Consider the following 12,270-nt stretch of genomic DNA (forward strand, 5'->3'; position numbering starts at 1 on the left):
TTATTCTTGGTATCATGTTTACTGAGACAACAAGAATATATCATAAAATCCCCTTAAGCCAGTTCCACTTTCAGTAAAATCAAAACTGATTTTCTACCCTCTCTTTCTCACTCAGTCCCATTTCCTTTGGTTTTCTTATTATCTCCATAAAACTTGAATTTTTTCTCAGTTTGATACCAGCACCATGTAAAATTTGTTAAAGTACAGTAATAAGAGATATGTAAGAGAATTTTGTACAGCTGCAGGCAGTATTCAGTATCAGATTTATCATCACTTACTTGCATAGGATGGTTTAGTACAGGCCCTTCGGCCCACAATGTTGTGCCAACCTTTTAACCTTTTCCAAAATCAATCTAACCTTTCTCCATTTTTCTGTCATCTATGTGCCAATCTATAGAACATAGAACATGTTGTGAAGTTTGTTGTTTTGCAGTAGCAGTATCATACAAAGGTATGCAATTAGTATGAATTAAAAAGTAGTGCAAAAAAACTAGGCAATATTCCATCGGTTTCGTGGACCATTCAAAAAGTTCAAAGTAGATTTATTATCAAAGTACATATATGTCACCATAAACAACTCTGAGATTTTCTCTTCTTGTGGGCAAACTCAATAAATCCAAGTAGAGCTACTAGGACTTGATGTTTCAATCCCCACAGGAGGGTATGGAACTGAGGGGGGTGTATCTGGGACACCAGGTAGCACCGTTGAGCCCTCTGGAGACGTCGTGGGCTTATCGACAAAACGTCAAAGAAGGAGGGTGCTCACCTGATGACCCCGATGACGTACCTACCCTCCCTCCAAACCCACTGCCAATATTGAGAGTGCCAACTTACTATAGGGAATGGACGTGGACTTGGAAAAAAAGCTTGTGTTTCCCCCAGACATTATGGCTACAATACTCTGACCAGACATGGTCCTGTGGTCCACAACAGCCAAGCTGGCATATGTTGTGGAATTGACAGTACCATGGGAAGATGAAGAACCATAATAAAATCATTGAAAGACTGCACGAACAGAGCAGACAACCAGTGTGCAAAAGACAACAAAATGTGCAAATACAAAAATAAAAGACAAGATAATTAATTAATAAACAAACAAGCAAGCAAGCAATAAATATCAAGAACATGAGTTGAAGAGTCCTTGAAAGTGAATCCACAGGTTGTGGGAGCAGTTCAATGATGAGACAAATGAAGTTGTCCCCACTGGTTTAAGAACCTGATGGTTGAGGGGTAATAGCTGTTCCTCAACTTGGTGCTGTGAGTCCTTAGGCTCCTGTACGTTTTTCCCTGATGGCAGCAGCATGAATAGAGCGTGATCTGGCTCGCACCTTTCTCCATTGTCCAACCTTGTGGGATTTTACTGTTTCAGATCACCTCAAAACCCATTGTAGCACCTCTGATCCATAAAGTACTCTACAAATCTAACTTGTTTAAATTATATCCTAGTAGTCAGCAATGTTAGATCCACTAAAAAAAGGCTATGTTGCTTTCAAGTGGGAGCCTATAAATCTCACTTCAGGTTCCAGTCAAATGTCTTAAATAGTGCGTTAGTGAGTTTAATTGAAACTTGTCTGTTGGTGGCTGTGGCCCATAATACTTGGAATTATAAAAATGCAAGAAGTATTTAGGTAGTGTCGTTGACAGTGAAGATGGTTATCATGGTTTACAGAGGCATCTTGTTCAGCTGGATAAGTGGGCAAAGGAATGGCAAATGGAGTTATTTTTGGGGAAAATAAATGAGAGTTAGACCTTCACAGTGAATGATAGGGCCCTGCAGGAGTGTTGTAGAACAAAGTGCAGGTATATGGATCCCTCGAAGGTAGATAGGATCGTGACAAAGGCTTTTGGTACACTAGTTTTCATCAGTCAAGGCATGCAGTAGAGAAGTTGGGATGTAGATGTTTCCATTGTACAAGGCGTTGGTGAGGCCGTATTTAGAATATTGTGTGTTGGTGACCATGCTGATAGAAGGATGACATTAATCTGGAAAAATGCACAGGAAGTTTACAAGGATGATGCTGGGACTCAAGGGACTGAATTATGGAGAGATTGAGCAGGTTGGGATTTCTTTCACTGGAGCATAAGAGAATGAGCAGTGATCTTACAGAGGGTGTATAACCTCACAAGGACGTAGATAGAGTGAGAGGGGGGAGAGATTGAATAGAAAGCTGAGGGGTAACATCTTCACCCAGAAGGGAATCAGTATATGGAATGAGCTGCCAGAGGACATGCTTCAGGCCCGGTACATTAACAACACTTTACAGGGACATGGATAGAAAAATCTGGAAGGATATGCACCAAACGCAGGTCAGGGTGTACCAGTTGGACCAGAGAGCCTGATACTGTGTTTTGTGATACTTAAATTAGGGCTGCACTATGGTCCTTGGAATATTCAGTGATCATAAGTTTTTGTACCCTTTAAATTTTTTTTAATATTTCCTTTATATTTTATATGGATGTGATTTTTTTTGTAATTCTCCATTGATTAGAGAGACTAGTTCAAATGTTGTGGAAGGTTCTGTCTGTATACCACTCAATATGTTCTTGCATCACCTTAAGTATCTCAAATAATTTAAGCACACCTTGGATAATGTGCAAAATCAATTCAGTCTATTGGAATGCTCATAAAAGTGCAGGTCTTTATTTCTATTGTCATTGAGCGTACATTTGTTCAGAAGGGTTCTCTCACTAATGAATGCTGTAAGCGTAGTTACAGCATTCCAACTAGGGCTACTCATGTTCCCCTAACAAACGCATTGAGTTGTTACCTTTCTGCATAAGTGCAAATTTTATTTATCATCTGCAGTCGTCGTAATCCAGAACAGTGAACTGATGGCTGGGAGCCTGGATAAAGGAACTCTGGGATCAGGTTCCAAGAACAACATCTTCTACATCCTGCTGAGAGACTGGGGACAGATGGCAGCTGCAGATGCTATGTCTCGTCTTGCTCGCCTGGCTCCTGTTTACCTCTGTGAGTATTTGCAAGTAGTAACTTTGTTATAAAATCCTGTTGCCTGAATAAGTATTGGATTTATACATTTAATTATTTTAACGTTCCAGTTACAGGCAACAAAATTAATGATCAATGCCTGTTATCTTTTCATTTTTACCTAACTTAATAAATACACATCAAAATGATAAGCCATTGTTCGATCCATTTTAGTTATAATTAATTTGGGCCAAAATATGCCCAGTTTATTTTTGGAAAATAAAATAAGTTCTGATGTAAACAGTCCCTCAAAGTGTATTCTTTATCTGACTACATCCTATTTGCTTACGATTCTTAATGCAACAGTATTTTAAATTAATTCTACTGCTACAGTGTATCTTATTTCCCAGGAACTTGTACTGTCTTACCTCATGTTATAAATCTGCTTTCTCAAAGTTCAAAGTAAATTTGTGTGTTTATGTCACCATATACTACCCTAAGCCTCTTTTTCTCGGGGGCATTAACAGTAGAATAAATAAATACAATAAAAGCAATGAAAATCTACACGCAAAGACTGGGAAGCAATCAATGTGCAAAAGAAGACAAACTGCAAATAAAAATCAAAATATAGATAAATAAATAATTTTGAGAACGTGAGTCGCAGAGTCCTTGAAAGTTGAGTCCATAGGTTGAGTTGAGTTGGAACTTGTTGATTAGTTTTGAGGGGATGATGGTGTTTAATTTTTTACGTCAGAAGCCCACTGTACTATTTTGAATGTACCAGACAATAAGAAAGTTATTTTGCCCATTTTGTGTTCAATGTTAATACTTGTTTTCCTTTCTCCCAGTAGCCACACATTTTAATTCCACATCCCATTCCCATTCTGACATGTTTATCCATGGCCTCCTCTACTGTAACCATTTTAGCCACACTCAGGTTGGAGGAACAACGCCTGATATTCCGTCTGGGTAGCCTCCAACCTGATGGCATGAACATTGACTTCTCTAACTTCCGCTAATGCCCCACCTCCCCCTCGTACCCCATCTGTTATTTATTTTTACACACACATTCTTTCCCTCACTCTCCTTTTTCTCCCTCTGTCCCTCTGACTATAGCCCTTGCCCATCCTCTGGGTTTCCCCCCACCCCCCCACCCCCATCTTTCTCCCCGGGCCTCCTGTCCCATGATCCTCTCATATCCCCTTTGCCAATCACCTGTCCAGCTCTTGGCTCCATCCCTCCCCCTCCTGTCTCCTCCTATCATTTTGGATCTCCCCCTCCCCCTCCCACTTTCAAATCTCTTATTAACTCTTCCTTCAGTTAGTCCTGACGAAGGGTCTCGGCCTGAAACGTCGACTGTACCTCTTCCTAGAGATGCTGCCCGGCCTGCTGCGTTCACCAGCAACTTTGATGTGTGTTACTTGTTTTCTTTGTTGTTTCTACACTTTTTCTGTTCCGCTGTATAGGTATTTTGAGCAATTTTAGAGGAGCAAATCTTGTAAAGAAAATCTTTTACATTAAAGTGATATCAGTCAAGAGTAACATTGAATCAAACAGTTGTCATTACTGGAAATTTGAAATTAAAGAAGAAAAAATATTTTTGTTTTAAAGCTTAACTTTATCTGTTTGTTTAAAACTTAGCCAATCGAGGATTTTCCATTGGTATTGGTGATGTTACGCCGGGGCGGAGACTCTTGAGAGCCAAGCAGGAGCTGCTTGATGCTGGCTATAAGAAATGTGATGAATTTATTGAAGCACTCAATACAGGCAAACTTCAGCAGCAGCCTGGGTGTACAGCAGAAGAAACATTAGAAGTAAGAGGGCACAAACACTTACAAAGTTTTAAAAAACATTTAAATCTTCTTCCTTTATTGTCTATAACAATAAAAATGTAATTCCTAAGGACATTATACATTGATATCGACATTATAAAAGCAGAATGGTTGCAGTATTTAATGAAGAAATTTGCCAAAATTATTCTCCTGAGTAATGTGGATGCGGCGCTTTCCTGACACGTTCCTTTTTAACTGAAACCATTTTCAGTGAATATTCAATTCTTAATGAAAATGACTGGCTTCACTTAATACCAAAGCAGCCAGTAATGTTGATTTATAAGAACATGGGAAATTGTTTGGTAATCTGTATAAACACTGATGACAGTTGAAGCCATAAACTTCTAATTTGCATGAGTTAAAGTTTCAAAGGATTAATGGTATGATTACCTTGATTTCATTGGCTAGTATTTCATTCTGGAACACCTGTCTGCATTATTGTTGCTGGAGATCAATTAATTTATTTTGTTGCTACTGCTTAGTGAAGCTGGTCTTAAACAATATATTCTATGTCAAAATACAAATCTATTAAGAGATATAAAGATGTATGTCTGATCATTATACTTGAATTAGAATGATATTTGGCTGGTTTTTTTTCTCATTTCTCTGGTTGATCATGAGCAAAGAAAAATATACATTTCACCTGAACTGATCTGACATTTTTATCACTTCCAGGCCCTGATTCTTAAGGAACTTTCTGTAATTAGAGACCACGCCGGCAGTGCATGCCTCAGGGAGTTGGATAAAAGCAACAGTCCACTCACCATGGCTCTCTGCGGTTCTAAAGGTAATGGGGAAAGGTGTTCTTCTTCAAGCTGAACATGGGTGAAAATCTATTTCATAGAGCAGGCTTGGTCAAATGCTCACCCATGGAGGTGAGCATTACCCACACAGTTAAAGAAATCCTGGAAATTTTGAGCTATCAATGTAAAATCTTAAACACAACAGATTCTACAAATGCTGGAAATCAGTCGATGCAGTGTCGACTCTTAATTCCTTTCCATAGATAACTGCCTGACCTGAGCTCAAGCTCCTCTGGCATTTTGAAGTAAAATCATTACTTTTTTTTTTGTTTGCAATAAAAATTATTCTGCCATTATATATCAATGGTATATGTAATTTTAGGTCCAGAACCAGAATGTGCTCTCAAGATGCAGGGAGCAGTTCGATCATAAATGAGGTAGTCTTTATAAAGAATGGTAACTTCTGGAATTCTATGCTTTGAGGAATGTGGCTGAGTATATTGAAGACTGAAAAAGAAATTTTGGAAATTGGAAGAAGTGAAGATGGTGGATAGCATGGGAAGAAAGCTGGAGACACAGAATGAACCATAACATTGTTGAATGGCAGATTATCTGACCACTTTTTTCCTCTGCCATTTGATTATATGCTGCAACCTTTTAGGTAGATTTTTATTTTTTTTTAATTTGAGATACAGTGTACAACAGGTCTTTCCCACCCAACAAGATGTAACACCCAGCAAGCAACTTACTTAACATTAGCCTAATCGCAGGGCTATTGACAGTGACCAATTAATCTACAGTTGCAAGATAAAGTTTGTGAACCCCTTGAAATTACTTGGTTTTCTGCATTAATTACTCATAAAATGTGATCTGATCTTCGTCTAAGTCAGTGGTTCCCAACCACCGGGCCACAAAGCGTGCGCTACCGGGCCACAAGGAAACGATATGACTTGGCGGTATGAAGCGATATGAGTCAGCTGCACCTTTCCTCATTCCCTGCCACGTCCACTGTTGAACTTGAACGTACGCGAGTTCATCAGTCGGTATGAGTAAAAAACAAACGTCGCTTGAGAGTTTTTCTGGAAGAGGTGGAAGAGAGACATAAAAGACCTAACGAAGATGATAATGCAGAGACTGCAAAAAAAGAAAGCTTCCTTCAACAGAAAATACGACGAGTCGTACATAAGATATGGCTTTATTGTGACCAGCGACTCGCACACTCCAAGCTCCCTGTGTGTGATATGTGGAATCAAGTTGTCTAATGAGGCAATGAAGCCCTCAAAACTGCTTTGGCACCTTGAGTCCAAGCACCCTGCACTTAAAGACAAACCCGTTGAGTTTTTTGAGATGAAAAAACGTGAGCAAGCAAGACAGAAGCTGAGAGCCACCACCTCCACAAATGCTGCTGCTCTGAGAGCGTCGTACTTAGTGGCTATCTGTGTGACATCTTCAACCTGAACTCAGTTTGTCACTTCAGGAAAGAATGGCAACTGTCTTCAAGTTGGCAGATAAAGTGTCTGCTTTGAAAGCCAAACTGGAACTGTGGGGATGGTGAGTGGACAGGGGCATATTTGACGTTTTCCCAACATTAGCTGGGATTTTGGGAGAGACTGAGGCTGCACCGTCTTTCTCACAGCTGGTGCACGATCACCTAACTTCGCTGTCGGCAGAATTCGAGCGTTACTTCCCCACTGCAAATGACCCAAGACGTGCAAAGGAATGGGTCCGTGACCCATTTGTGAATGTCCCCGGTGAATCATCCATGTCAGCACGGGAAGAAGATCAAATCCTCAAGCTTGCAAATGACGGTGGGCTGAAAAGTATGTTTGGCATAACATCTCTGCCGGCATTCTGAATCAAAGTCAAGGCTGAATATCCTGAGCTAGCCACGAAAGCACTGAAAACGTTGCTTCCATTTCCAGCATCGTATCTCTGTGAAGCAGAATTTTCTGCAACGAAAGCTAAATTGCGGAATAGACTGGACATAAGGAACCCCCTTCGAGTATCGCTGTCTCCCATCACCCCTCGATGGGACCGTCTTGTTGCACGAAAGCAAGCCCAGGGCTGCCACTGATTCAGCAATATTGGTGTGTTGCAATGATTTTATATGTTCATACGAGGAAAATATGCGCTCTGTGTTTAATATCCAAACGTTACTTGAAATGTTATGCTATTTACTTATAAGTGACTTATAATTGACTTATCACTATATTCATGGGAGGAAAATAAGCGCTGTGTGTTTAATATGAAATTCGTTGGATAACCATTGAGAGCATACTCACTAACTGCATCTCAGTGTGGTATGGCAATTGTCCCGTATCGGCCCGCAAAGCACTCCAGCGTGTGGTGAAAACTGCCCAGCAGATTATCGGCACCCAATTGCCCACCATTGAGAACATCTGCCATAAACGCTGCCTGGGCAGGGCCAAAAGCATTATCAGGGATGCATCTCACCCTAACCATGGACTTTTTACTCTCCTCCCATCTGGTAGGCGCTACAGGAGGCTCCGCTCCCGCACCAGCAGGCACAGGAAGAGCTTCTTCCTGCGACACTGCTGAACCTCTCATCACAGCGCTAAGTAGTATTGCACCCATATTGTACTGTCTCAGTACTTTTATATTTGTGTGCTGTAGCACTTTTTTTATTCACAGTTATTTTGTAAATAACACTATTCTTTGTATTTCTGGTCAGATGCTGAATGCATTTCATTGGGTTTGTGTCTGTACTCGGCACAATGATAATAAAGTTGAATCTAATCTAAAAAATCTAAAAAAAAAACCCTTTTAGAAACGAATTTGAGTGTATTATTTGTCACTTACAAGTGACTTATAGTTCCACCTATATTCCGGTCGTGATTAACACACCCCCCCTGCCATCCGGTCAGCTGGTCCACTAGAATATTGTCAATATTAAACCGGTCCGCAGTGCAAAAAAGTTTGGGGACCCCTGGTCTAAGTCACAATAGTAGACAAACACAATCTGCCTAAACTAATAACACACAGACAATTGTACTTTTCATGCCTTTATTGAACACATTGTTTAATCATTCACAGTCCAGGCTGGAAAAGGTATGTGAAGCCTTGTATTTTTATGACTAGTGAAACCTCCTTTAGCAGCACTAACTTTCACCAAATATTTCCTGTAGCAGCTGATCAGACTTGCACAATGACGAGGAGGAATTTTAGTCCGTTCCACCATACAAAACTGTTTCAGTTCGTTAATATTTCTAGGATACTTTGCATGAACAGCCATCCTAAGGTCATACCACAGCATCTCAATTGGGTTAACCAATTGGGCTGACTTAGCCATTCCAAAATATGAATTTTCTTCTTTTTAAACTATTCTGTTGTTGATTTACTCTTGTGTTTCAGATTATTGTCTTGTTGCATCATCCAACTTCTATTAAGCTTCAGGTGATGGACCACTATCCTGACATTCTTCTGTAAAATGTCTTGTTCAGATTTTGAATTCATTGTTCCCTCAATGATTGCAAGCTGCCCAGGCCCTGAGGCAGCAAAGCAGCTCCAACCCATGATGCTCCTACCATGCTTCACTGTTGAGATGAGTTTTTGGTGTTGGTGTGCAGTGCCCTTTTTCCTCCAAGCATCTTCTGCCAAAAAGTTCAACCTTTGTCTCATCTGTCCACAGAATTTCATCCCTGAAGTGTTGTGGAACATCTGGTGGTCTTGCAAACTTGAGCCATGCAACAATGTTTACTTTGGAGAGCAGTGGTTTCCTCCGTGGTGTCCTTCTGTGAGCATCATTCTTGTTCAGTCTTTTTCTTATAGTGGACATATGAACAGAGACTTTAGCAAGTCTCTGCATGTCTTTGCTGTTACCCTTGGATTCTTTTTCACCTCCTTCAACAGTACACATTGTACTCTTGGTTTGATTTTTGCAGGACGCCCACTTCTAGGGAGAGTGGCAACAGTACTGAATTTCCTCCATTTGTAGACATTTTCTCTTGCTGTGTACTGCTGAACGCTCAGGTCTTTAGAAATGCTTTTGTAACCTTTTCCAACTTCATGCATCTCCACAATTCTCCTAAGTTGTTTTGATCAAGGCATAATGCACATAAACAGATCTTTCTTGAGAAGAGCAGGCTCTGTCAGTAACCTGACTGTGTTTGTTTCTTATAGGGCAGGACACCTCTACAACCCACACGTCCAGTCTCATTTCATTGATTCGAACACCTGACTCTAAATAGCTTTCATAGAAGACATTACCCCAAAGGTTTACATACTTTTTGAACCTAGACTGTGATTGTTTAAATGGTGTACTCAGTATTGACGAGAAAAAGTACAATTGTTTGTGTGTTCAACCAACACGTGCAAATGTCGACTGTTTACTCTTTTCCATAGATACTGCCTGACCTGCTGTGTTCCTCCAGCATTTTGTGTGTGTTGCTTAGATTCCACCATCTGCAGATTTTCTCTTGTTTTGTGTGTTTAGGCAGATTGTTTTTGTCTATTATTTTGACTTGATGAATATCAGACCACATTTTGAGTAATTAATGTACAAAACCAGGTAATTACGAAGGGTTCACAAACGCTTTCTTGCAACTGTACTAACCTATACAGCTCTAGAACATGGGATGAAACTGGAGCACCTGGGGGAAATCCAAGGGGTCATGGGGAAAATATACAAATTCCTTTCAGATGGCACAGGAATTGAACTCTGAACTTGGGAATGCCTGAGATGTAATAGTGTTGTGCAAACTGCTGTGCTACTGTGGTTGCAAGGGAGGGATGGCTTGTTGCTGCACTGTGACTTTTTTTTGTATCTAATTTAATTCATCTACATGGGATAAATTAGTGTTTGGTTTTAGGTGATAAAGATAGTCTATTCACAAGGATTATGAATTATATGCTAAGGAAGTATTAGAAAAGCAAGAATATTGATAGTTAACTTTAATTTTGCTCTTGCATCATTTACGTGAGTATTATACCACTGATTTGAGAATTTCTAGCTTTACATTCAAATCGTCCTTTGCACAACACTGCTGCAGCTGAGACATTTTCCCAGGGTGCTCATTGGTGTCTTGTACTAAATCCATGTTGTTCAGCAGTAGAAAACAAAAAACAGCCACGTTTTCTGTTTCTTGCTGCTGTTCTAACTTATCCTGTGGGCAGCCAGGAGGTGCAAATGAGGAGAAGAGAACAACTGGGACCGGATGGGATGTACCCCAGGCTACTGTGGGAGGCAAGGGAGGAGATTGCTGATCCTCTGGCAATCATCTTTGCATCATCAATATGGATGGGAGAGGTTCTGGAGGATTGGAAGGTTGCAGGTGTTGTTCTGTTATTCAAGAAAAGAAGTAGAGATAGCCCAGGAAATTATAGACCAGTGAGTCTTACTTCAGTGGTTGGTAAGTTGATGGAGAAATTCCTGAGAGGCGGGATTTGTGAACATTTGGAGAGGCATAATATGATTAGGAATAGTCAGCATGGCTTTGTGAAAGGCAAGTTGTGCATTACGATCCTGATTGAATTTTTTGAGGATGTGATTAAACACATTGATAAAGGTAGAGCAGTAGATGTAGTGTCCATGGATTTCAGCAAGGCATTTGACAAGGTACCCCATGCAAGGCTTATTGAGAAAGTAAGGAGGCATGGGATCCAAGGGGACATTGCTTTGTGGATCCAGAACTGGCTTGCCCACAGAAGGCAAAGAGTGATTGTAGACGGGTCATATTCTGCATGGAGGTTGGTGACCAGCGGTGTGCCTCAGGGATCTGTTCTGGGACCCCTACCCTTTGTGATTTTTATAAATGACCGGGATGAGGAAGTGGAGGGATGGGTTAGTAAATTTGCTGATGACACAAAGGTTGGAGGTGTTGTGGATAGTGTGGAGGGCTGTCAGGTTACAGCGGGACATTGATAGAATGCAAAACTGGGCTGAGAAGTGGCAGGTGGAGTTCAGCCCTGGTAAGTGTGAGGTGGTTCGTTTTGGTAGGTCAAATATGATGGCAGAATATAGTATTAATGGTAAGACTCTTGGCAGTGTGGAGGATCAGAGGGATCTTGGGGTCTGAGTTCATAGGACACTCAAAGCTGCTGCGCAGGTTGACTCTGTGGTTAAGAAGGCATACGGTGCATTGGCCTTCATCAATGGTGGGATTGAATTTAGGAACCAAGAGGTAGTGTTGCAGCTATATAGGACCCTGGTCAGACCCTACTTGGAGTACTGTGCTCAGTTCTGGTTGCCTCACTACAGGAAGGATGTGGAAACCATAGAAAGGGTGCAGAGGAGATTTACAAGGATGTTGCCTGGATTGGGGAGCATGCCTAATGAGAATAGGATGAGCGGTGACTTGTTAGAGGTGTATAAGATGATGAGAGACATTGATCGTGTGGATAGTCAGAGGCTTTTTCCCAGGCCTGAAATGGCTGACACAAGAGGGCACAGTTTTAAGGTGCTTGGAAGTAGGTACAGAGGAGATGTCGGGGTAAATTTTTTATGCAAGGAGTGGCAAGTGCGTGGAATGGGCTGCCGGCGACGGTGGTGGAGGCAGATACGATAGGATCTTTTAAGAGACTTCTGGACTGGTACATGGAGCTCAGGAAAATAGAGGGCTATGGGTAACCCCAGTAATTTCTAAGGTAAAGACATGTTCGGCACAGCTTTGTGGGCTGAAAGGCCTGTATTGTGCTGTAGGTTTTCTATGTTTCTGACTTCTTCCAACTGTAATGGAATGGAATACAATTCTTTTGAGTTTGGTGGGTGTTATGGAAAGAGAAAGAGAATACTACACAGAAGGTTGTA

At 40.9% G+C, this 12,270-nt stretch overlaps 1 protein-coding gene across 1 annotated transcript in view; it reads left to right on the top strand.

Moving 5' to 3' along the window:
• polr3a (polymerase (RNA) III (DNA directed) polypeptide A) overlaps positions 1-12,270 on the top strand; it is a 91,358-nt gene that overhangs the window by 39,005 nt on the left and 40,083 nt on the right. Inside the window, exons 15-17 of the mRNA XM_072282846.1 lie at positions 2,807-2,971; positions 4,571-4,743; positions 5,437-5,548. Coding sequence (XP_072138947.1) covers positions 2,807-2,971; positions 4,571-4,743; positions 5,437-5,548 — 450 coding nt within the window. The remainder of the gene's footprint in view (positions 1-2,806; positions 2,972-4,570; positions 4,744-5,436; positions 5,549-12,270) is intronic.

Source organism: Mobula birostris, chromosome 18 (assembly GCF_030028105.1).
Source record: "Mobula birostris isolate sMobBir1 chromosome 18, sMobBir1.hap1, whole genome shotgun sequence".
In the NCBI taxonomy this organism is placed as follows: domain Eukaryota; kingdom Metazoa; phylum Chordata; class Chondrichthyes; order Myliobatiformes; family Myliobatidae; genus Mobula; species Mobula birostris.